At 43.9% G+C, this 26,766-nt stretch overlaps 1 protein-coding gene across 5 annotated transcripts in view; it reads right to left on the reverse strand.

The window, feature by feature from the left end:
* The window catches only part of LOC108410402 (arf-GAP with Rho-GAP domain, ANK repeat and PH domain-containing protein 1), a 133,143-nt gene that overhangs the window by 34,484 nt on the left and 71,893 nt on the right, over positions 1-26,766 (reverse strand). For all 5 annotated transcript variants that reach the window (XM_037546620.1, XM_037546618.1, XM_037546619.1 and 2 more), the window contains 7 exons: positions 25,343-25,428; positions 25,049-25,231; positions 5,004-5,178; positions 4,372-4,506; positions 2,570-2,705; positions 544-646; positions 47-242 (listed from right to left, as the gene is read on the reverse strand). In XM_037546620.1, the coding sequence (XP_037402517.1) occupies positions 47-242; positions 544-646; positions 2,570-2,705; positions 4,372-4,506; positions 5,004-5,178; positions 25,049-25,231; positions 25,343-25,428 (1,014 nt within the window). The remainder of the gene's footprint in view (positions 1-46; positions 243-543; positions 647-2,569; positions 2,706-4,371; positions 4,507-5,003; positions 5,179-25,048; positions 25,232-25,342; positions 25,429-26,766) is intronic.

Here is a 26,766-nt window from a genome sequence, read left to right on the forward strand (position 1 = left end):
AAATGTGTAAAAAAACAATAATTAGTGCAGAGAGATTTAGACTCACAGAGTTCTAGAAGCTTCTGCAGGTGGATGGTTTCCTGGCCATGTCCATCCTCCAGGCACACGTGCAGGGTGGAAGCCACCAGGCAGAACCAGCCCACCTTAGAGCTCTCCAAGTTCAGTGGGTCTTTATAGCGCAACCGGCCGATCCTCTCGAAATCCTTCTGCAGCAAGTCCTCCGCACACGCAGGGATGAAGGACTGGGAAGAGAGAGAGAGAGTGAGACAGAGAGAGAGAGTGAGAGAGTGAGACAGAGAGAGAGAAAGAGAGATAGAGAGAGAGTGAGACAGAGAGAGAGAAAGAGAGATAGAGAGAGAGAGTGAGAAAAAGAGAGAGAGAGGACTCCTGATGAGCCAACTGACTTCAAAACATCAGGAGAGTAGCAAGCACACCATGACGTACATTACTTCACAAAATTTTTGAGTCTTTTTATTCTGGTTTATATGTTAATGTTGATGGTAAGTGTCTGCAGACAGACAACACGCTTATTTGTGTCGTTACCTTGGCGATGGATTTGACCCATTCCCTCATGGTCTCAGGATTGTCAGTGCCGAAAAGGTAGAGGCGCTCTGCGTCCGAGTAGATCTCGAACGAGTGATCATACCTGAGTGAAAAGAAGAGTAAACAGAAAATGAGAAAGACAGAGAACTCGGTGATACGCAGAAACCCTGATCTACCACAACTGATCTAATCCACACTGCAAACTGTCCTGCGCTTGCCAAGATTTAAAATCTTACATCTGGATATATTAGTTTAACAATCTTGTTTTAAAAGTTTTTTATTAGTTTCTTTGAATTCATAGTATTTTAAAATTAAATTCATCATAAATACCAATGAGCTTTCATGCCTAGATTAGTCAACGGATCCTGAAACTGAGTAACTGTACTTGTAAGTGTAAGTGACCTAATCCACCATGACTGAAAAGAAAAATATGACAAAGAGGCTCTAATTCACCACAGCTGACCTAATAAAATACAACTGACATAACCCACCACAATGGACCTAATCTATTACAAATTATCTAATCCACCACATCTGACCTAACCTATTACAACTGACCTAATCCACCACAGCTGACCTAATCTATTACAACTGACCTAATCCACCACAGCTGACCTAATCTATTACAACTGACCTAATCCACCACAGCTGACCTAACCTATTACAACTGACATAATCCACCACAGCTGACCTAATCTATTACAATTGACCTAATCCACCACAACTGACCTAATCTATTACAAATGATCTAATCTATTACAAATGATCTAATCTATTACAACTGACCTCATCTATTACAAATTATCTAATCCACCACAACTAAACTAATCTATTAAAACTGACCTAATCTATTAAAACTGACCTAATCTACTACAAATGACCTAATCTATTACAAATGATCTAATCCACCACAACTGACCTAATCTATTACAACTGACCTAATCTATTACAAATGAGCTAATCCACCACAACTGACCTAATCTATTAGAAATGATCTAATCCACCACAACTGACCTAAACTACCACAAAAGATCAAATCCACCACAACTAATTTAATCCACCATAATGAACACTATTACAACCTGATCCTCCACGACTGACAACAAAACCACAACAAAGAGGATCTAATCCACCACAACGGACCCACAGCTTTAAAAAATGCTTCTTCATGGGTTCTTCAGTAAAGACAAATAGTTCTATATAGAACCATAAATACTCAAGAACAATGTCACGCTTGTAACAATAGAAGAACCCTTTTTGGTGCTATGTAGAACCCTTTTCAAAAAGGCTTTACACAGAACAATATGTAACACTTTCTCCACCACTGAAGAACCACTTCATGTTGACAAGAACCTTTTAAGCATGCAGATAGTTATTTGAATGCTCATGGTTCTAAATAAACAGTAGTCCATTGTCTTTATTGAAAAAACATCTTTTTTTAAGCATGTACCACAGCAGACCAAATTTACTACAACTGACCTAACCTACTATGATTGACCTAGCCCACCACAATGGACATAACGCATCACAACTTATCTACACCAACTGACCTACCAAAACTGACCAATCCACCACAATTGGCCTAATCTAATAAAACTGACCATTTCCCACAACTGATTTAATACGCCACACTGACCTAATCAAATCTAACTGACTTGATCTACCAGAAACCTAATCCAGAACTGACCCAATCTACCAAAACGACCTACTGCAATGTACCTAATCTACCTTAATTGACCTAACACGAGTGAACTAATCCAAAAAAACTGACTTTCAACCACAACTGATCCAACAAATTAAGATTTTCAAGGAGGGATTTTCACAAAGCAGGAAGCCAAATAAGCCATAGATCACGTTTGTCGCCCAGGAGAAAAGGTAAAGGACATTCTTATTGCTGCTGTCCTCACTTTTGTCTAAAGTCATCACGTTTACTGAGAGATCTTGCTTTGTGAAACAGCCCCAAAAAATTTCAAAGTAAAATAGGAAATAAACTCAAAGTTTTAGATGACCGGTCAGCCAGACGTACCCGTGCGTCTCAGGGGGACTGACAGCCAGACAGACGATTTCCCTCATCTTCAAACCCCCGTTGGGTGTGGCAATCTTATCACTCTCGTAGTAATTAAAGTTGCCATCATTCAGCACACACCAACGCCTGCTGAACTCTAAAAGAGAGAGAAAACCAGAGAAAGAGTCTGATTTTGACTGAAAGGCTGGTTTGATTAGCTTTCATTACTTACTTCTGGTTGTGCCTTTAAATGATTTCACCTTCTATCAGACCTTCAGGAGTCATTACATGAAGAACAGTGACATAAACATCAACCATGACTTGGAGACCTTTCACTTTGGAACCCAGGTTGCTATACAGTCTAACTGAGCTTGCAAAGAAGAACACTGAAGGTAACACTGCAAAGGTAAGAAGGTAACACTGCAAAACCCAAACAGACGTATGCTGTAGTCACAGCCAGTAGGGTTTACACAATGCATCAGTTTAGAGGATTTCCAGACAGCGTGGTATGGTCCGAGATCTTGCCAGAGTACTAACCATACTGAAGAGGGACATATGGTGGCATGACTGGTGTTTGATAAAGTGTTCGCTATATAACAAACGTACGTAGAGGTACTGTGAGATAATTATGTCACTTAAAGCACTTATTTGCATCCACAAAAGCAGAGCTAAATGTCAATAATCAGAACCATCTGCAGCTCAACGTGACAGAGACAAAGGAACTGGTAGTGGACCTGAGGAGGGACAAGGCACCGGTGACCCCTGTGTCCATCAGGGGGGTCAGTGTGGACACTGTGGAGGATTACAGATATCTGGGTGTGTATATAGACAATAAACTGGACGGGGCTAAGAACACTGACGCCCTCTACAGGAAGGGCCAAAGTCGTCTCTATTTTCTGAGGCGCCTGAGGTCCTTCAACATCTGCCGGACTATGCTCAGGATCTTCTATGAGTCTGTGGTGGCGAGTGCTATCCTCTATGCTGTTGCATGCTGGGGAAGCAGGCTGAGGGTGGCAGATGCCAACAGACTCAACAAACTGATCTGCAAGGCCGATGATGTTGCGGGTGTGGAGCTGGACTCGCTGACGGTCGTGTCGGAGAGGAGGACGCTGTCTAAACTGCGGGCCATTATGGACAATGGCTCCCACCCACTCTTCAACACGGTGATGAGACACAGGAGCTCATTCAGTGCAAGACTCATTCTACCGAAATGACCACAGAGCGCCACAGGAGGTCATTCTCACCTGTGGCCATCAAACTGTATAACTCCTCCCTCAGTGTACAAAAACTCAGAGGGGCAATAATTTGAACTGCTTTATACAGCATGTCTCATATTTATTATCACAGTCTGCCACTTTACTGTATTCGTAAGAATTTAAACCTGTACATATTACAAATTTCTCTCTTTTCGGTTTAACTTATTAAAGTGTTTATTCTTTTACACAAATGGCTGCAACTGTAACAACTGCAATTTCCCTCTGGGATCAATGAAAGATTCTGATTCTGATAATATTTGAAATAAACAAAAACGAAAAAACACAAAAGTTCATAGCAGTGTGTGTTCGCACAGTTTTCAATTTAATAGTGGTCAGAGAGAATTTATTAAACTTTTTTAGGATTGGTAGAAACAAAATGAATTTGCTGTTATCCTGAAGTCTTTAAAGCAAATTGTCTTCATCATTCTGAAACACGTGGGTCCAAACTTTTGACTGGTATTGCTCTACTTGCATGTTACAGACGTGCGTCGTTACAGACGGCTTTTCTGCTCACATATTCTGTCCAATTCTGAGAAAGACGTAAATGACTGACTGCGATTGGCTCACCTTCTTTGTTCTTCCGCTCTGTGATTGGACGGGCCATGGAGGCGGTCTTAAAGAGGAAGCCATTGTGTGTGATGGAAGGCGGGGCCATGTAGTGCTCCGCGTGAACAGCAATCTTCACTTCTGACCTCGGAATCTCTGCAGGTCAAGAAGGACAGGATCAGTCACAATAATAATAATAATAATAATAATAATAATAATAATAATTATTCTGGTTTTTGTATCGTTTTACTTTGATCCAGCGTCAGTGCACACAATCAATGGCAGTGTATCGCCATGATTCAGTTCAGTTATGATTTATTTAGTAAACGGTTACACATTTCAGCTTGATTTGATTCACTTTATTTATGTTTGATTCAGACATCCATTTAAAAAATAATACACTGTATTTGAAAATAATACAAAAATAATTAAGTACTATAATAAATTACAATCATGATACTTCTCAATATTCATGTCTAAAATGCAAAGACAAACGCCTGAGTGCACTACAGGAAAACGCATGAGGGAGTTCTGAAGACTGGCAGGTCTTGACTGATATGAACTATATGTATATGTATGTTGTTCATGCTGAAGTGCTGCACACAGTGGAATCAGTTTTAGAGAGTTAGTAGCGGTTGTTTGGCTGCACTGACCTGTGTTGCGGTTCTGCGTGAGGAACTCCACCTGCAGGTTCTGTCCGTGGTGCATTGCCAGGGCAGCAGGAGAGGAGAGGTCAGGGTTGCCCGTGTCACAGTTTACATCAGCACCACAAAACACCAGAGCCAGAGTCTCACACACGTCATTAGACTGGACGTTTATACACAATGCCTAGAGAGAGAGAGAGAGAGAGAGAGAGAGAGAGAGAGAGAGAGAGAGAGAGAGAGAGACAGAGAGAGAGAGAGAGAGAGAGAGAGAGAGAGAGAGAGAGACAGACAGACAGACAGACAGACAGACAGAGAGAGAGAGAGAGAGAGAGAGAGAGAGAGAGAGAGAGAGAGAGAGAGACAGACAGACAGACAGACAGACAGACAGACAGACAGACAGACAGACAGAGAGAGAGAGAGAGAGAGAGAGAGAGAGAGAGAGAGAGAGAGAGAGAGAGAGAGAGAGAGAGAGAGACCCAGAGAGAGAGACCCAGAGAGACAGAGAGAGAGAGACCCAGAGAGACAGAGACACAGAGAGAGAGAGTGTGAGTGTTTATCATTCAGACATCACAAGATAAGCCAAGTTAATAGTTGTACTTGTGTTGCACTTTATCGGCAGTACTGAGTCAAAGCTGGTTCCACGTGCCCGTCAGAACGGGAGCACGTACGGAAGCCTACTGAGACCCCCTACAGTAATATAGGTCAGACAGGCTTCCCGGTCAAACTCATCCGGATTAACCACGTTCCTAGGATGAACGTATCTTTTTGAAATACAGGCCAAAGCAGATTTATAAATCACTACTTTCTGTTTTTATTAGCATTGTATCAACTGTTCCAACCTTTTTTGGAATTAAGTTTATAAATGAACTCTTCACATATAAAATAACAGACCGTAAATGATCTCCAGTTATCAATTACAACTGCACTTCTTGAAAATAATGCACTCAGGTAGAACGCTGGTAAAAAATCTAGGGGACACTGATCATGACCTTTTTTAAATTAGCAGTAGTGCTGCAGACAGTCAAATCAATAGGCACCTAAAAGAGCTGTTAGACACGCACTGTTTCACACATTACACCACTCCACGCAGAGGATCTATCGACCTGTATCAGTTCTATGGTGTGTGAATGGCCCACTCTGTAGGAAAAAGTGACCGCCTGCTGTCACAAGACCCCGTCAACAGGAAAAATCCATTCCAGCACTTCAGCCATTATCAACAGCGACTGCATTGTACATTGCAATAGGAAGGAATTAGAATCAGGAGAACCGGCTTATGTTCCTGGAACTGGCAGGCTAATGTATATGTGTTGTGGGATTTCTACAACATTACAGAACCACACTAAATGTGTTTAGTCGAATTTAATGTATTTAAAATCTGGCTTGTGCAAAAGTTATGGCACATTTTGTATTTTATGGTTATTTTCCAGAATATCACAGAGAAATTGTGCATTAGTTTCACTTAGAAAACCAAACAAACATGTAATTTACCCAACAATTTGCATACATAGTATGTCCAAAATGCTTCATTAGAATACACTGTCTTTTATATCCACTCATGGGAGACTTCATGAGATCCACCTACGTTATAACTCCAATATATGCACCAGAAGTGGGGAACTTCCCTGCTGTAACCCAACCAAACCTCTAGCCCTTCACAACTGGTCAGATTCTGACCACACTTCAGCAACACTGCTGCGTCCAACACACCCATTCCAGCTCTACATACACTACCATGTCAGCGTCACTGCTGTGTCAAAAATGGACCACCAACCAAATAGCACTGACATGGAAACTGACCACAGGACCACCGTCTACCAGGTGATATCCTGTGGTCAGAACTGTGGTGACGAATGAGGAAGATAAGTTGAAGGTCAACAGATGAGCTACAGTCTGTAATTGTATCTATATGGTGGTCTTATACAAGAAGTACAAGGGTGTTCTTAATAAATTAGTGTGTGGTTGGTGCATCCATCACACACAGTACACGGCCAATAAAGCAATAAGAGGCTGCATTGATTTTACCATGCAATGCAGTTTGTTTACAGTTGGCTTTTGTTGCCAAGCAACAATTACAAATTGCTTTTATCAACTTCCTGAATTAATACAGAATGCAGTTGATGTCCAACTCACTACAAAGTTTCAGACTGCTTCTGGAAGCAACATCAGCACAAGAACTGTTGTTTGGGATCTTCATGAAAAAACAGCTGCACACAAGCCTAAGATCACTATGTGCAATACCAAGCGTCGACTGGAGCGGTGTAAATTGTGTCACCACTGGACTCTGCAATCATGGAACCACGTTCTCTGGAGTGACCAATCACGCTTCTCTATCGGTCTGACTGATGGACAAATCTGGGTTTGGGAATGCTTAGTGCCCACAGTAAAGTTTGGTGGAGGAGGGATAATGAGCTGCAGCTGTTTTTCAGGGTTTGAGCCCCTCAGTTCCAGTGAAGGGTGATATTAACGCTACAGCACACTGAGACATTAAAACAGGGAAGTTGAGGTAAAACATTGCATCTTGTTTTGAACTGTTTTAGTTAAAATACAGGTCAAAGCAGATTTATAAATCAGTACTTTCTGTTTTTATTAGCATTTTATCGACTTTTCCAAATTTTTTGGAATTATGTTTATACATGAACTCTTCATATATAAAATAACAGACCGTAAATAATCTCCAGTTATCAATCACAACTGCACTTCTTTTAAATAAATGTGTAGAGAATGTATGATGATGTGTTTGCATGTACAGTAATATACACATGTACAGTGTATATTATATTCTATTCGATAACCACACCAGGCCCTGTAGTATTTGACGACACCACGTATGCATGACAACACTGGTAAAAAATCTAGGGGACACTGATCTTGACCTTTTTTACATTAGCAGTAGTGCTGCAGACAGTCAAATCAATAAGCACCTAAAAGAGCTGTTAGACATGCACTACTTCACACATTACACCACTCCATGCAGAGGATCTATCGACCTGTATCAGGTCTATGGTGTGTGAATGGCCCACTCTGTAGGAAAATGTGACCGACTACGGTCACAAGACCCCGTCAACAGGAAAAACAGGACATTGATGCTGCAGCACAGAGACATTTTAGACAATTATGCGCTTCCAACCTTATGGAAACAGTTTGGGGATGGACCTTTCTTGTTCCGGCATGACTGTGATCCACTGCACAAAGCCGCTCCACGAAGACACGAGTCTGGTGTGGAGGAACTCCAGTGTCCTGCACAGATTGCTGACCTCAACCCCACTGAACACCTTTGGGATGAACTGGAATGTTGATTGAGAGCCAGGACCTCTCGTCCAACATCAGTGCCTAACCTCACAAATGTGCTTTTGAATGAATGTGCACAAATTCCCAAAGAATTACTCCAAAATCTTTCAGAAAGCATCCCAGAAGAGTGGAGGATGTTTTAGCCATAAATGGGTGGCAACTCCATTATAACACTCACAGTTTTGGAATGGGATGTGCAAAAAGCTCATATAGCTGTGATGGTCAGATGTTCACAAGCTTTTCCTCATAAAGCACGTGAGCATATATATTTTATCTGCTGTGTTGTTTGTGCTGCAAAAAACAAGTCCACAAAGATCCCTTCACTCACAAAACAAAATGAAACTGTAATACTGAGCAGGGCAGGAGCCAAAACGTTACATTAAAAAATTGACTCGGATGTCTGTAACTCAATTTGAGCTGCTTTGCGAGATGCAAGGACCACTCGTGATAAAGTAGAGGACAAATGAGCCTTTTTGACACTCGTCAAGAAGTTCCAGTTGTTGGGACACAGCCAATTTGTCATCTTGGTTGTTACCATGCCAACATCAGGGACAAGAGTGATGACTGGAGTGAGTTTAACGTCTGAAAGATCACAAATATCATCATTTACATGCATAATTGGATTCATTTACTCCACCACAAATAAGTCCTGAGTGTGTAAAAGCCTAAGGAATGGATTTTTCTTTTTATCCCACTAAAAATAATCACATCTAGATTATCATTACTGCGAGGTTAAAGCTGAGGGGCACTGAACTTTGCTAAACGTGTTGACAAGAAAAGAAATGACTCAACAGCCTGACTGACTGGAAAGGAATGTATGAATGTGAGTGAATGAATGAGTGAGCAGAAGAAGGAAAAAGATTTAGACAAAGAACCAGGCAGTTGAGTATGTAGCCAACAAGACAGTCAGCCGGAATAAGAGAGAGACGGATAGCGTTTGTGTGTGTGTGTGTGTGTGTGTGTGTGTGTGTGTGTGTGTGTGTGTGTGTGTGTTTTTACAGCTGAGCTCCCTCTCCTTGACCACAGCAGGACAGCGGACGACCCTTTCTCTCTTTCCCACAAGCGCACAGTCATGCGCACACAGCGAAAGCGCCCACGTTTCCGTTGTCATGATCAGTTCATTTAGTTTTTACCTTTAGAGTCAGAGACTGTTACATAGAACCTTCATCTTCATCTGTTACGAGATCAAAGGAGCTTCGGCCATTCATTCTTGTTAAAGCTACAGTATGAAAAGACAAACATCCAAAATTCCTCCTCTTACACTGTGCAGTTTGCAGCCGTCACTACAGCCATGCCAATATGAAAGTACGGCAAAAACAGCAATCGTACAAGCATAAAAGGCATAGAGCTTCAGATGTGAATGACTTTTAAAAAACAATTATTAGCTTTGAAATCTGTACCAACAAATACAGCCACATGATGAACTGCCAGGTAAGCATCACTGGTTGCTGCTAATAGACATCATTTAACTGGTTTACACATTATGTTCTCTTTCTAAGCGGATGTATTCTGCCCTCACTAGAGTAGGCTCTGCATCACCGGCCAATCAAAGTCTGATCTGAAGTTAAAGCCTTTACAGGAGGAGTTACTGAAAGCTGCAACACATAAAGAATGTTACTTGCATGCCTATCGATATTGGAACGAGCGCTGATACAGAAATGTAATATAGCACCGAGCTATATCTAACCGTGGAAGTGTGTCGCTGAACTTGCTTTGAGTGAACAGCACGTGTACCACTAATGTTCTCGGTCATGGTGAACACACTGCCGTCTATTACCAGGAGATCCTGAGTTCAAATCCGTCAATTCAAGAACAAGACGTTGCTAATTATTGGCGATACGTTTCTTTATGAACCTTCTGAAGCAAAGCTAAGACCAATTAGGACATTGGTAAATAAGGGCGGGGGCAACGCTCCACCACCAGCTTCAATCAGAGGGAAATATGAAGGATTACGCAGTACAACCAGATTAATCAGTGAAAGTCCGAGCAATCCATTTAGCTGAACTTCCCAATGAAAATCCCCATGTCGAACTGCAGAGATGGAGGAAAGACAGCTCAACAAAATCAGCCGTCTACAAGTGGACATGAGAAACACTACGGAGCACCGAACACGAACATACACTCTTCGATTCTTCAGTCCTAGCTGGTGAACTGTTCCAGTTCAGGAGCTGACAGAACTTAGTAGTGCGTCAAATACATAATCCCTCGTCCCACTTCTGAAGCAGGTGACTACAGTTCCTGCCTAAGCAGAGCAAACACCGCAGTCTGTGTGGAATATGGCAGATTTGTTTGCATTCGTGGTTAAAGAGTAATTATCAACAGTAAAAGTGATGGCCTCCAGTGAAACCTCACCGAGCCATATTGGCACATAAAGGAGGAGAAAAGCTCTGGAGAAGCCAAACGAACCCCTGAAATATGTAATGTTTAGCTTTAGCTCCCTCGCTAATGCCTCCCGCTCAACAGACATAAAACCCACCCGGGTTAACCCACAGCACCTGAGCACCCTCTTGGCTTTTCATGAGCAAGGCATAATATATGTGAATGTGTGGGTGAGGTGAGCCAACAACTGGAAGGTTGTGGGTTCTAATCCCAGGACCGACTGGGTATAACTATGCTGCTCCCATAGTCAGCCAGCAAAATGAACCATTTCACTTGTAGGATCAGTAAATGCATAACACAGCAATAAAGCATGTTTTCTAATGTTCTCGTCTACAAGCTACACAAGCTCCATTAACCCATTTGATGTAACACACACTTCTGCACACACTAAGGCCTGTTTAAAACCACAATTCAAAGCCACTTTTCTGACTTTAAACTGTTCCTGGGTTCAGTTCTGCCTGTATGGCTGTTATGTAGTAAAGGAGTGCTTCATACAGCAGTGACACTGAGGTGTTTAAACATTCCAGCAGCACTGCTGTGTCTCATCTACTCAGACCAGCACAACACACACTAACACGCCACCACCACGTCAGTGTCACTGCAGTGCTGAGAATGATCCACCACCCAAACAGTACCTGCTCTGTGAGGGTCCATGGGGGTCCTGACCACTGAAGAACAGGGTAACAGAGTATCAGAGAAACAGATGGACTACAGTCTGTAACTGTAGAACTACAAAGTGCAGCTATACAGTAAGTGGAGCTGATAAAATGGACAGTGAGTGTGTTTCTACATCCTCTACTGGCTCTGTGACACAGGAAGGACTGCAGGTAATCTCCACGCAGTAAAAATCACACACAGTAAATCACTGCTGAGAGTTAAAGACCCAAACGCTGCAATAAAGCCACAACGTGCCAAATCCCCCTAAATGTCCCTGTCTAGCACTAAAACATTCACACTCACACAATCACTGTGAAATGTATTGCAGCGATTGGCCGTTTTCTCACAAGCCTTCTTCTTGTACCACAGACAGGGAGCATCGGCGGGAAGACGGAGACGGACGCACAGCAGCTCTATTAACTCTGTTCATGTAGTTTCATGAGATCTTATTAATGTATTATCACAATGAGCGTAAGCGGTTTTCACACGACTAAACTGGACAGCTTGCGCTGCAGGTTTGGTCAAGTGAGAAAGCTGTGTTTGCACTCGGGAGCGGTCCAGGTGGAGTGGCTGGTATAGTCTGGTGGTTAACTTCTCTGTTTTCTACGCTGTAGGCTGGAGTTCAAACCCTTGCCTAGGCAACCACTCCATACCAGTAAGAGTCCTTGGGCAAGACTCCTAACACCACCTTCACCTCCCTGTGTAAAATAACCTGAGTGTAAGTCACTCTGGATAACGGCGTCAGCCAGGTGCAGTAAACGTAACGTAATGTCCTGAGAACTGATCTCTGGTCCTCCAGAAATCCATGGTTTGGCCTTCGCTGTGAACCCGCATGAGAACCCGGCACCACATGTGGGCTGCGTGGTGGGTTGATTTTGTAAAGTGGCTGCTCCGTCTTACTGTGTTACTCACCTTTTCAAGTTTCATGACGGTGGGTAAAGAACGGTCATCGCTTGAGTGTTCAGGTATCAAGGAAAAGAATAAAAAAGCAGCAGAAGGATGAAATAAAGGATGAATAACGGAGAGAGTGTTGTATAGGGTCATCATGAAAACGCTCCAATACGGCACCAAAAAGCGTTCTCCAATAGCATAAACAGAGACCCCTCCCACCAACACCATGGACTGTTCTCGCTGCTGGGCTCTGGAAGGTTCTGAAGCCTTCGAATCAGAACAGCCAGGTTCAAAAACAGCTTCGTCCCACTCGCCGTAAGACTGGATTCTAAATAAAACGCTGCTCCAGGTCTTTTTCTGATTACTCCGTGCCTGGAAGCTCCAGTGCAGTATACTCTCTGTTCATATGCTGATTCAAAATGGATTTATCTGTTGATATACAGATGTTTACATATGCACTACATTGCATTACTTTTTTTATTTATTTTTGTTCTTTCTGCTTGATCTGCTCTGAGCCAATGCAGTGTAATTTCGCTCTAATGCACACTGTACAGTGTAAATTTGAATGACAAAGTCTGTCTAAGTCTAAATCTAAGTAAGCTTATTTTCAGTGCTTCAGACGTGTTGCTGCTGAAAGACTACAGTGATTAATACAGCAGCATATTGCATATGGTTAGCTTAGGGTCAGTCTGTGTGTGTATGTGTGTGTGTGTGTGTGTGTGCGCGTGTGTGTGTATGAACACAGTTTCCAAGGGCAGCAGACACGTCTATCCTTTAAAATCACCACATAACCACAGCTTAGGCCGACTCCCAAGACAGACATGTCAACATACAGTGGCTCTGAAAAGTATTTGGACATTTGTGCTCTGAGCTCATCGTGTTGGGAAACTAAGAGGAATTTATTTTAAACAGACCAATTTTCTTTCTGGAAATCTACTCTTTCAAAGGGCGGCTGAACGTTATGGTTCTTATCGAATGCCTTTGTACACATGATCCCACCGCCACCGCTGCAAGACAACCAGCTGCAGACTTCGACGCTTCCACCTCTGAGCTCTACAGAACCCAGACTGGTTGGAGTTCTTCTCCAGGATATCTCCACCCAGAAAGTCACCCATCAGTCTAGTGTTGTACTTAAAGTATTCTTCTTTGAAACAGCTTTCATTGTGTATTTGTGTTGTATACACGGATTTCTGGTTCCCGGTTCCCATCACCACCACTGTAAAGAAATCAGAGTCTGAGAGTTTCTCCACAATAAACCTCTTCACAGCACCACTCTGAACGGCTCTGTTTACATGTCAGTGACTGGAATACGGAGAGATTTTGAAGAATGGGTGGAGCTCCCCTTCCAGTGTTCTCAGCAGAGGATGTGTTCACTCAGAAAATCAACAAAAACACGTCATCGGGCCAGGGGTGCTCAGACTTCTGCACACGACTATGTATATTATGACTGTCTAAGTGGCCAAAGCTCGCTCTCTCCACTCGCTCCCTCTCTCGAGTCAGTGCACAGAAACACATGCCAGGGAAAACTCAAACAAGTGCGGGCAGGAACCAACACAGCCAAACACACCACCTCTTCCCCGTGCAGCCTCGCTCTGCTCCGTAAGCCGAGTCTGACTCGCAAATATGAACACAGTGTTGTAGTACAGTAAGTATGAGTGCAGTAAAGTCGAACAATCACCGTTCCAGTCAGCTCAGTCCAGAAGCATGTAAACTCCCTTCACTGCCAAAATATGAGACACTTCTGTAACGTGAAGGGAATGAATGTAAAATCCTAAACAGGTGGTGTTGAGTGACCCTTATTAGTCCCACAACGGGGCAAATTTCACCTCTGTTTTTAACCCATCAGTGCAGTGAAACACCACATACACACTGATCAGCCCTCACATTCTGACCACCTCCTCGTTTCAAAGCTCACTGTCCAGTTTATCAGCTCCTCTGACCATAGAGGAGCACTTTGCAGTTCTACAGTTACAGACTGTAGTCCATCTGTTTCTCTGATACTTTGTTACCCTGTTCTTCAGTGGTCAGGACCCCCATGGACCCTCACAGAGCAGGTACTGTTTGGGTGCTATTTGGCTCCAGCAGCACTGCTGTGTCTGATCCACTTAAACCAGCGCAACACACCCTAACACACTACCAGCACGTCACTGTTACTGCAGTGCTGAGAATGACCCACCACCCAAATAGTACCTGCTCTGTGAGGGTCCATGGGGGTCCTGACCACTGAAGAACAGGGTAACAAAGTATCAGAGAAACAGATGGACATTGGGACGTCTGGTTCCTATCACCACCACTGTAAAGAATTCATTAAGTCATTGAGTTTCTCTACAAATCATTTCACATCAGATCCCTCCACCACTATGCAGAAATTCTGGAAATCTTTCTTGTGGGCCGTGAAAGCTGTAGTTTTCCCTTGTGTGAGCAGTGAGTCGGGACCCCGGCCTTAAAAAACGAGCCACCAGACTGCAGCCATCTGTGGCTGATATCAGGTAGAGAGTCAGGAAACCTAATATAGAACACACACACACTCTCGGAGGGAAGAGCTCGTCCCGAATGAGCTCAGGCTGAGTGAAGGGCGTGCCCTCCAAAAGCGATCCCCTCCATCACTCGCTCAGCAGAAAGGAAGGAGGGAGCAGGATGAAAGAGAAGACTCCATCTACAGTGATTAGGATGATATTAGAGGAGGAAGGTGGGGACGAGACACGCTTACGAAAACACAGACGAAGACTTGGCTCTGGCTCAGGCTCTGAGTGAAAAACCTTCCATATGGTCCAGAATGATCTCATACCGAGGAGGAGCATTAAACACACAGTCCTACGCGGAGGTCTGAGCACCCCGGTTTAACAACATGCTTTATTGCTTTTCTAAGTAAAACTAAGTTAACGCATCCCCTACAGAGCACAATCTTAATCACATCACTATTTGGTTTCATTCAGTAAAGAAACAGCATCTGTGCATCAGAATGTGCAGTAGTGTGTTCTCCGCAGAGGCTGCGTTCACTTATTTTCACGTCAACAACTGTCGTTTAATTATGGGGGTCCCAAACCTTTGCATGTTTTTTGCACGTTTTCTGTAGGATTAAGTGAATAAGATGCAAACGTCTCAGAGCGAAACACTGTGGAGACACTTGACCAGTCAGAACTGCTCACAGTGGTGGTGACAGGAACCAGACGTCCCCCTCACAGAACGTACGACACGGTTCAGAACAGGGTTCCTGCCGTCCGAGACGCCGTCTCACAAACTACATTGTCAAATTCTTCAAACATGTTTCTTCATGTACTGATATGGGAGCTGTGGGCCAAAGAGGATCCGACGTTTTTGTGTACGTATCCATCAACGCTGATACGCAAACAGGTATGAATGCAAATTTACGTCCAAATCGACGTGGATCAGCAGAGAAATACGTTTATTTCTACTGGCTCAGAACAGTCGCTGAAACGCTCTCCTCTTCTGGAGCAACAGAAGAAACGCATCGTCAAATATCCATCAGATCTAAAGAGACGGAAGCAAATATCTGCAGATAGATTTGATTCTAGCACCACTGAGCTTCCACACGGTTTCTAGTCATAAAGAGGCAAAGCTTTTCTCCAGATGTACCACCGTCACTGTTTCACCACAGACGTCTGAAGCTGTGCATCAGAGCCGTGTCAGGAACTCGAGGCCTAAGCAGATTCTCTCCATAAGAGAAATGAAGAGTGTTTATAAAAACTGCTGCTGGTGCACCCAGCGCTCAACAAGCCATTCCTGCACCCCCACCTCCCCTGAAGGAACGTCTCCCAGAGTCCTGCTGGGCGACGGCTGTTACGCTGAATATGGTCGCTTCACCACCCTAAAGCTACTCTGTCTGGTAGTAGCTGAAGTTTGTTTTTGTTGTTTGTTTGTTTTTAGTCCTAACAATCTGAACGTAAAGGCTATTAAAGGTAAACTGGGGTCATCACACAGACTTTACCCCATACCAATCAGCCAGACACGCGTAGCTTCACCGCTGCTTTTGAAAAGTAAATAAAACGACGATATTTGTGCTGTAAACACTGGGAGCCCTGGGTCCACTCAACACCACTCTAAAGAAACCAGGCAGTAAACCAAACCATTCTGACTGGCTTTGTTTACATCTCAACCACTCAGTCATGCAGTAATTTAGAAAAATGGGTGGAATTCCCTTTTTATTCATTAGGACACCAGACAGTATGTCTCTTTCTCCTAATCTCTCTCTCTCTCTCTCTCTCTCTCTGTCTCTCTCCCTCTCTCTGTCTCTCTCTTTGTGTCTGTCTGTCTCTCTCTCTCTGTTTGTCTGTCTCTCTCTCCCTCTGTCTCTCTCTGTCTGTCTCTTTCTCTCTCTCTGTCTGTCTCTCTCTGTTTGTCTGTCTGTCTCTCTCTCTCTCTCTCCGTCTGTTTCTCTCTCCCTCTGTTCGTCTCTCTCTCTCTCTGTCTGTGTCTGTCTGTGTCTCTCTCTGTTTGTCTGTGTCTGTCTCTCTCGCTCTCTCTCTCCCTCTCTGTCTGTCTGTCTCTATCACTCTTTATTTCTCTCTCACTGTTTCTATCACTCTATTTCTCTCTCACTCTCTCTGTCTCTCTCTGTGGGTCTCTGTCTCTCTCCCTCTCTCTGAGGGGGAGAGAAACAAAGCTGTCCATTCAGAAAGGTAACACTGTGCCTCCCAACAAAGAACTGGAGACACTTGTCTATTTCATCATCCCTCCCCATACTCCCTGTCCACTGTCTCTCTCTCTCCCTTACTCCTGTCCACTGTCTCTCTCTCTCTCCCTTACTCCTGTCCACTGTCTCTCTCTCTTCTTTACTCCTGTCTACTGTCTGTCTCTCTCTCTCTCCTTTACTCCTGTCCACTGTCTGTCTCTCTCCCCTTTACTCATGTCCACTGTCTCTGTCTGTTTCTCTCTCTCCTTTACTCCTGTCCACTGGCTCTCTTTTACTCCTGTCCACCGTCTCTGTCTCTCTCTCCTTTACTCCAGTCCACTGGCTCTCTTTTAATCCTGTCCACTGTCTCTCTCTCCTTTACTCCTGTCCACTGTCTCTGTCTCTCTCTCCTTTACTCCTGTCCACTGTCGCTGTCTCTCTCTCTCCTTTACTCCTGTCCACTGTCTCTGTCTCTCTCTCTCCTTTACTCTTGTTCACTGTCTCTCTCTCTTCTTTACTCCTGTCCTGTCCTCTCTCTCTCTCTCTCTCTCTCTCTCTCTCTCTCTCTCTCTCTCTCTCGTCCACTGGCTGGCTCTCTCTCTTTTACTCTTGTTCACTGTCTCTCTCTCTCTCTCTTCTATACTCCTGTCCACTGTCTCTCACTCTCCTCTCTCTTTTACTCCAATCCACCATCTATGTAACCCTATCTCTCCTCCTATCTACTTTCTCTACAGTCCTTTCCTTTTTACCTCCTGCCTATTTTCTGTAAACCCTTCTCTCTGTCTCTACTCCTCCAAACTTCCTCTGCAGCTCTCATCACCTTCTATTTTCTATACAGCTCTCTCTTCATCATCTGTCTATTTTCTATACAGCTCTCTCTTCATCATCTGTCTATTTTCTATACAGCTCTCTTCATCATCTGTCTATTTTCTATACAGCTCTCTCTTCATCATCTGTCTATTTTCTATACAGCTCTCTTCATCATCTGTCTATTTTCTATACAGCTCTCTCTTCATCATCTGTCTATTTTCTATACAGCTCTCTCTTCATCATCTGTCTATTTTCTATACAGCTCTCTCTTCATCTTCTGTCTATTTTCTATACAGCTCTCTCTTCATCTTCTGTCTATTTTCTATACAGCTCTCTCTTCATCTTCTGTCTATTTTCTATACAGCTCTCTCTTCATCATCTGTCTATTTTCTATACAGCTCTCTCTTCATCATCTGTCTATTTTCTATACAGCTCTCTCTTCATCATCTGTCTATTTTCTATACAGCTCTCTCTTCATCATGTCTATTTTCTATACAGCTCTCTCTTCATCATCTGTCTATTTTCTATACAGCTCTCTCTTCATCATGTCTATTTTCTATACAGCTCTCTCTTCATCATCTGTCTATTTTCTATACAGCTCTCTCTTCATCATCTGTCTATTTTCTATACAGCTCTCTCTTCATCTTCTGTCTATTTTCTGTAAACATTTCTCTCTGTCTCTACTCCTCCAAACTTCCTCTGCAGCTCTCTTCACCTTCTATTTTCTATACAGCTTTTTCTCCCCTCTTTACTCCATTATCTACAGCTCCTTTCTATTTTTTCTGTCACTCTCCTTTCTATACTTTCTCTACAACTCTCTCTCTTTTATGTCTATATATTTCTCCCTCTCTCTCTCTCTCCCTCTCCCCCCACCTCTCTCTCTCTCTCTCTCCCCCTCTCTCTCCCTCAGACTGACACAATTTTACAGTACAAACAGAACTGGATGAGTTCCACTTGGTAATTACTGGCACACAAACACACTGAGTCTCAGTCACAATGTAAAAACTGCACAGAGGAACTGAGAAGCTTTTCAAATGTCAGCCAAGCAGAGTATTACTTACACACACTCACCTAACACACACACACAAACACACACACTCACCACCAACTCAAGCCCATCGCTGATAACACACCTGTTCTTACCTGTTCTGTTGTGTTACTCCTCTATTCCTCTACATCAGTGTGCCAGCCTGTGCTCTGTACTCATAACAGTCACGCTAGCAAACTCACTCTCAGACCGAGAGCGAGAGAGAGAGAGAGCGAGAGAGAGAGAGCGAGAGAGAGAGCGAGCGAGAGAGAGAGCGAGAGAGAGAGCGAGAGAGCGCGCGAGAGAGAGCGCGAGAGAGCGAGAGAGAGAGCGATAGAGAGAGCGCGCAAGAGAGAGAGAGAGTAAGAGAGAGAGCGAGTCTAGCTGTGTGGGTGTGGAGGAGGCCCAAGATCAACTAGGATGGATTAGAAGCCAAATCCCACCCACTCAGTGAAAAAAGGGGGCGTGGCCTGTAGAAAAATATCCCCCACCACCTCTCTCTCTCTCTCCCTCCCACCATGTGTACCTCTCTCTCCCTCCATGTATACCTCTCTCTCTCTCTCTCCCTCCATGCATGCCTCTCTCTCTCTCTCTCTCTCTCTCTCTCTCTCCCTCTCCCTCCATGTATACCTCTCTCTCACTCTCTCCATGCATACCTCTCTCTCTCTCCATGCATACCTCTCTCTCTCTCTCTCTCTCTCTCTCTCCCTCTCCCTCCATGTATACCTCTCTCTCACTCTCTCCATGCATACCTCTCTCTCTCTCCATGCATACCTCTCTCTCTCTCTCTCTCTCCATGCATACCTCTCTCTCTCTCTCCATGCATACCTCTCTCTCTCTCCCTCTCCCTCCATGTATACCTCTCTCTCTCTCCCTCCATGTATACCTCTCTCTCCCTCCATGCATACCTCTCTCTCTCTCCCTCCATGTATACCTCTCTCTCCCTCCATGCATACCTCTCTCTCTCTCCCTCCATGTATACCTCTCTCTCTATGTATACCTGTCTCTCTCTCCCCCCATGTATACCTCTCTCTCTCTCTTCATGTATACCTCTCTCTCTCTTCATGTATACCTCTCCCTCCCTCCATGTATACCTCTCTCTCTATGTATACCTCTCTCTCTCTCCCCCCATGTATACCTCTCTCTCTCTCCCCCCATGTATACCTCTCTCTCTCTCTCTTCATGTATACCTCTCTCTCTCTCTCTTCATGTATACCTCTCTCTCTCTCTCTTCATGTATACCTCTCTCTCTCTCTCTTCATGTATACCTCTCTCTCTCTCTCTTCATGTATACCTCTCTCTCTCTCTCTTCATGTATACCTCTCTCTCTCTCTCTTCATGTATACCTCTCTCTCTTCATGTATACCTCTCTCTCTCCCTCTCCATGTATACCTCTCTCTCTCCCTCTCTCTCTCTCTCCCTCTCCATGTGTACCTCTCTCTCTTTCTCCGTCTCTCTCTTTTTTATATACTTCAATCTGTTTTTCTCTCTATATTTCTCTAAAACAGTTATGGGAGCACAGAGGAGTCCAGACAAAAGGAGTCTCTTCAGTGCTGAAAAGGGAAAATCCCCCCTGAGGGGACGGAGACAATCAGTACAGAGAGACAGAGAGAGAAATTCTGTGACAAGTGGGAGGCCAGAGGGGGGTGGAGTCATCTAGAGGAAACAAAGCCTGCAAACAAACACCAACAAGAGCATGACGTGGTCATCCAGAGAGAGAGAGAGAGTGTGTGTGTGTGTGGGTGTGTGTGTGCTTAACGTACCACAGTACAGTGGCGCATGGCTGGCTCCGCAGTTCCTCATGAGCCAAAGAGAACATTGTTTAGAGTCAGTGAGTCTGTCCTCACTGAAAACACCCACCCATATGTGCTGACCACTTACAAACAAAACAAACTGACAACCTACCCAAACGCAGTCGATCAGCCGAGTTTCTTCAGCTTCTGTTGCTTTACTACTGGAGCTACGAGGCTAAAGTAGCTAACAAGTCATGGATGTTTATGCACAAGAATTAACATCCAATCATCACCTCCCCCACACTGTGAGGAGGGTTAAGTAATCTCAAAGAGACGTGCTCACATGGTTCCTGACACCGTGTGACAGACTGTTATCTTGAAAAACAGTGCAAAAAGGATCTTAAAACGACTGACGTTCTGAAACCCGAACTTCCCACTACGTGTTACATAAGTCTCATATTGAGTGGTGTAATTTGGATCTTACTCTGTGGGTAAATCAGTGGTTTATGGTTGACATACATCACCGTAGCTGAGCATGAGTTACTGGCCCGAGGAGAGGTAGACCAGGTGAAAACCACAGGCCCCTACATGCTATAGGCATCTGCCCTTCATGCACTCCCAGTAGTCAGTTGTTTTAGCCAGGGGTTCTCAAACATTTCCACCCCAAGGCCCACATGTATATAACCACAAAGCACAGAAGAACGAAGATAAACTTGATTTAAATACAGATTTATTTCTCTTGTATAAAGGCTGACATTGAACGCCAGAGAACTGGGGCCTGAAAATGATCAGACCAGCCTTTCTGGTTTTCAATTGGTTTGCAAAAGTTGCAGGAATGTAATAAAACCATTAAACATGTTGAAAACATGGCTGTAGTGATGCTAAAAAGGGAAAAAGGAATAAAAAGAATAGAAATATACAAGCCAGATGTGGTGTGGAGCTGCTAACTGGTCTCTAGTTTTTAGAGCTTTTGTGATTCATTTGAAATAAACCAGACTCGACTCACTGGGCTTTTGGATCAGCGTCGCCACAATCGACAATAATGATCAATCTTGCTTGATATCTGCTTCTTTTCATTGGTTTGTCAGAGTTTAACCACTCAGGTCGCTAAAGCTCCACCATATATACGCTCCGTGACCCAAGAGCTGGAATCAAACACCTCTCTTCTCTATTATTTTATGGCTGGATTGCTGTTTGTATCAGCAGCTGGTGCTCAGTGTCTAAAGGGTCAGTGGTTAAAACATCTGCTGACAACGGCGCCAACACGTTGCTAGAAGAGCAGGAGAGCCAGCTCTACTGATGAATTCCCTCGTTTGATCACGGAGCGCGTTTCCATCAGCCGTGAACTGAACAGGGTTCGGTCTGAAGCCGACCGAGACCCACAGTTTCTGTTGGACTGGGTCCGCTGTTTGCTGCAGACCTAAATACGGGTGGAGTTCACACGTCTAAACGCAGCGGATTAAAGAAGAAGGTGTGATATGTCCTCATCAGACAAAGCTCCCTGAGAAACTTCTCCGTCTCTGGCTCGCCGTCTGCATCGCGAGCCTGTGGCTGCACTGACAGTGTTTAAGTAGCCCGGCGCTTTCGTTTGTGTGTCTTTATCAATATTTATATTGATTATAATGAGAACTTCATTCTTAGACTTTTTAACTATTAAGTTATTTTTCCACGTTCCATGTTTTTATGACTTACAGGGATGTTGCCGGCCAAAATGACTGCCTCCCCCCCTGAGTACAGGCCCACAGACCACTACAGTGTGCTTGACGGCCCACAGGTTGGAAAACCCGGTTTTAGCTATATGATGTACTTTGGTTTTGTTCTAATTAACAGTTTTTCTTACCATGTCAGAAACCACATAAGCAATTCCACCGCTCATATCTGCAAAACAAATCTACAGCAGCAGATTTCAGACACCAAACATGTAAACAGGTGAAGGAAGTGGGACAACTGAGTACATTTAATTTCCCACTATCACGTTAAAGTACTAGAACAACTTACAGCATTAGAACAGCCTGTAAGCATTTCCTTAGATTAGTCTGTGCCCTCTAGCTGAAAATGCCCCCCCGTCATATGGCACTGTGCAACATTCATTTATTTTATTTCCAGTCAAAACAGCCATTAATGCCAGTTATTTTTCAGATTATATCGCTGAGGAGACTAGATAAGATAATCCACTTGAATAAAGAAGGAGTAAGTCAGCTTCCAGATCTGTAGATCAAAATCTGATTAAAAGCTCCAGAGAAAATGAGGCTCCTAGCAACCATCTGGAAGACCTGTAGCCCACCAAAACTGCCCCATCAGATAAACAGCACTGAAAGCTTTCATCTCTGAGTGAGAGGAGAAAATCAAGCTGCTTCAGATCTGAAAACATCCACAGGTGTTTCTGTCCATCCTTCCACTGTGAGAAGACCACTCAGCGCTGTGGGTCTGAAAGGACGTGTAGCTGATCAAGAAGAACCTCGCTGAGAAAAGGAGACGGACACATCAAGCAAAGAAGCTGAACGATGGACTGACCGCCCCAGAGTCCAGACCTCAACACCACTGAATGGGTGTGGGATTATTTGGATTGTCAGAAGAAGGAAAGATGATGTATTTAGCTCTTAAGGTTTTATGTTAACCAGACATGGCGCTTTATTGTTGACACTGAAAAACGAGTAACTTGTACTTAATGGCTGTTCTGACTGGCAGTTAAGCAGAGGCTTGACTGAGTGAATGCACTGAAGGAAAATTGCTTCTGCAGGATGTTTGAAGTAGCAGTGCTTACGATTTCATGCTTTACGATGCTGAGAGGGGTCAAGCGACCCTGAGAAGGCCCAGACCCATTGACCCTGACCACCTGCAGGCTGACTCACTTTCTACTTTGACTCCCGACAAGAGAAAATGTTCAAGCAAGAGTTGATACAGCTTGCAGGACATACGTTGACCACCCCCATATTTTTATACCACAAATAGTCCATTTCAGGGCCAGTCGAGTCAGGCTGGCCTTCAAAGTGCTCAGCTAGGGCCACTGCATGACTTGTTTGTCTGTACGTTACGTTCTGGCTGAGATGGTTCTGTGGAACATAGTTCATCCTCAAAGTTTAGCAACATCGCGCCTTCTGAAATGGGAATTCCCTTGGGTGGGTGGGTCGCTCGCTCACTCACTCACTCTCTCACACTCAGTTTTAAGAGACAGCAGCTGGTGTGTAAAATCTTTGAAAGACGATAAAGATGTGTAATAATTTGCCTTCAGGCTTTAAATCCCACAGAACCAGTTTGTAGACACTCAGATGCTACAGGAACAATTATCTGGGGGCTATATCTTTATCTGGGTCCCACTCTGAGACGAATCGGCCGGTAGCCGTGTTCACCGTCAGTCCCGTGTAGTGAAATTGTTGTTTAAGCTAAGAAAAGGGCCACCCTCAGCGTTCTACCAGGGGCGCAACGACACGCAAATTTCACGATATGTACTGCCTTCCTGCATCACGATACAGAAAAGAAGTGCCAGCATAACTTCAACTTTTCTGCATTTTCTTTTAAATAATTATTATTTTCTAAAACACAACTGTGCGTGTTGAAGAGATATGTGACAAGATATTTTCCAAGACATGAATTAAAAAAAAGAATATAAACTAAGAAGTGTAAATATCTAAAGGTAAACAAAAGTGGCTATGGCTAAAAAATAAAAACACTACAGAGTAAATGTTACAAGGTCATTTATAATCAGGTCTTGTGTTCCTATATAAAGTGTGGTTGTTGTGGTTTTCTAACTTACTACCAGCAAAGTGCGGACTGCGGACTCAATAGAGGTGGACTCTGCAACCGAATAGGGGTGCAAATCAGATCCCTATGAAACAAGTTACTTGATTCCCACATTAAAAAAATCCAAATAATTAAATAAAACTTCAGCTTTGCATTTTCTTCTCACGCTGGTAACATCTGCGATAGTTCATAAAGTAATTAGCATATGTGAGTTATAAGCACAGGTATAGATGAGATCCTCACATTAACCCCTTGCCAAGGCATGGGCCGGCCAGCAGGTCCAAGGTTTCATTACATACTTCTCTAACCTAAGAAAAGCTCCATTAGTTTGCACTGAAGTCTCTGTAGTTAATGAATAATAAGCCTTAGTATGTAAGGTTTATTACATACGGCACTGTCACCATTCGATCTACCACTCTTTGTCCATCATTACTGTACCTGACTGAGAAACATGAGGAATATAGTGGATTGTGTTAAACAAAACCAAAGAAACCAGCCATCAAACATTTTATAGCATGAGATCTAACCGGATTCTATTCACAGTGAACCGCGAATCCAAAATCAACAACATTAAGATGCGTCTCATGACACCCCATGCTCTCCTGAGATATCTTAAAACTGAGGCCTGATGAGAGCCTTAATAAAAAGCCTACATCATCGCTTAAAACTCATGACAATCAGCAGTGAGACTAGCAAACTCTAAATGAAGCCCGCTGGGCATGGTCCATGCCAGAGGCGTGCTGTGGGTTTTTAACTGGACTTTTAAGAGCGACTACGTCTGTTCGCACCCGCAGGCTCAGTCTGCCCCCGCAAGCTCAGTCTGCACCCGCATTAAAACAAACACTCTCTGCAGGCACCCAACACAGAACTCAAACTTCTGACCAGACAGACTTACGTTGTCCAGCTCTTTCTGATTGCCGAAGAGCGCGTGATAGCGCCGATATTTCCCCTCGCGGTATTTGGCCGTGATGAAGCGCCGCCTCTCCTCGCTGCTGCTGCATGCACTCAGCGCCTCGCTGGGCGGGACATTAGCCGCCCAAAAATGATTGGCGCGATCGTTGCCCACTAACAGGAACAGCTGTTGCAGAGGAAACAGGACAATGGGGGAGGGGAAATGCTCAGTACCGAGAGGAACGGTAGACGGACAGCAGCTTTCCAGAAAGAACATACACAACATTCAGGATTTTACCTGGATTAGATCATCAGTCCACACTTTCTTGTCCATTTTGAGGCTCCGTACTTTTGATATGCTGGGGCCGAGACCACGGTGCTCTCCTAGAACAAGACGGAGAGGAAAAGGTCATTTACACAGACAGACCGACCGACAGACACAGACAGACAGACCGACCAACAGACCGACAGCTGGACAGACAGAGAAAGACAGACAGACCAACCGACACAGACAGACCGACAGACAGACCGACCAACTGGCAGACCGACAAACAGACAGACCGACAGACAGACAGACAGACCAACTGACAGATGGACAGACCAACTGACAGATGGACAGACCGACAGACACAGACAGACAGACAGTTTCAGCGTGTTAGGTACCGTAGATGGGTTGCAGCTAGTGTAGCTCTGCCGTCCGCTGAGAGCTGAGATAAATTAAGCGCTCGGTGTCGTTGTAGTTTGCGTGTTTGGGTGTTGCGGTCAGGCTGTAGCAGTCAGACTGGACCCAGCTCAGTTTGTAATTGTAGTTTGATAGGCGTTATTTGGTTTATAGCTAGTTGGATTTCATGTTGGAGCTGCAGGTTGTTGGGTGTTGTAGGTCAACTGGAGCAAGTTTGGTTTAACTGTAGGTTGTTGGGGGTTGCTAGGCTACAGGTAGTTGGTTTTGTTATAGCAGTGATTTGTCCGGTGCTGTAGTTAAAACATGGAGAGTTGGTTTTGCTTTAGATGTACTTTGATAGTTTGTACTTAGGCTGTAGCTAGTTGGTATTCTTAAAGCTGTAGTTTGTTGGATTGCATCTTAAGTTGTATTTAGTTATGATTTGTTATACCTGTAGTTTATTGGGTGTTGTAGTTAAGTCATAGCTAGATCGGTTTAATCGTAGCTACAGTTTCTTAGGTGTTGTATTTAAATGGTCGGTAGTTGTTTTGGTTGTATCTGTAGCTTTTTGGGTTAGTTGTAGTTACACTGCAGCTACTTAAGTTTGGTTGCTTGCTGGTTGCTATAATTAGGTTACAGTTATTACAGCCATAGTTTGATGAGAACTGTATTCCGGTTGTAGATAATCCAGTTTAATCTGGACTGTAGCTTGCTGAGTGTTGTATCTAGCCGTAGTTTACTGGGGCCCTGCAGTTGGACTGTAATTGCCATGTTGTAACTGTAATTTGTGGGATGTTATAGTTAAGTTGTAGATAGTTCGCTGTGGTTGGGTGTTGTGTTTTGACTGCAGGCAGCTGGCTTTGTTGTGGCTGTAGTTTGTAGGCATTGTCGTTAAGCTGTAGCTAATTCTTTGTTGTGGCTGTAGTTTGCAGGCGTTGTCGTTAAGCTGTAGCTAATTCTTTGTTGTGGCTGTAGTTTGTAGGCATTGTCGTTAAGCTGTAGCTAATTTTTTGTTGTGGCTGTAGTTTGTAGGCGTTGTCGTTAAGTTGTAGCTAATTTTT

This window comes from Pygocentrus nattereri, chromosome 17 (genome assembly GCF_015220715.1).
Source record: "Pygocentrus nattereri isolate fPygNat1 chromosome 17, fPygNat1.pri, whole genome shotgun sequence".
NCBI lineage: Eukaryota > Metazoa > Chordata > Actinopteri > Characiformes > Serrasalmidae > Pygocentrus > Pygocentrus nattereri.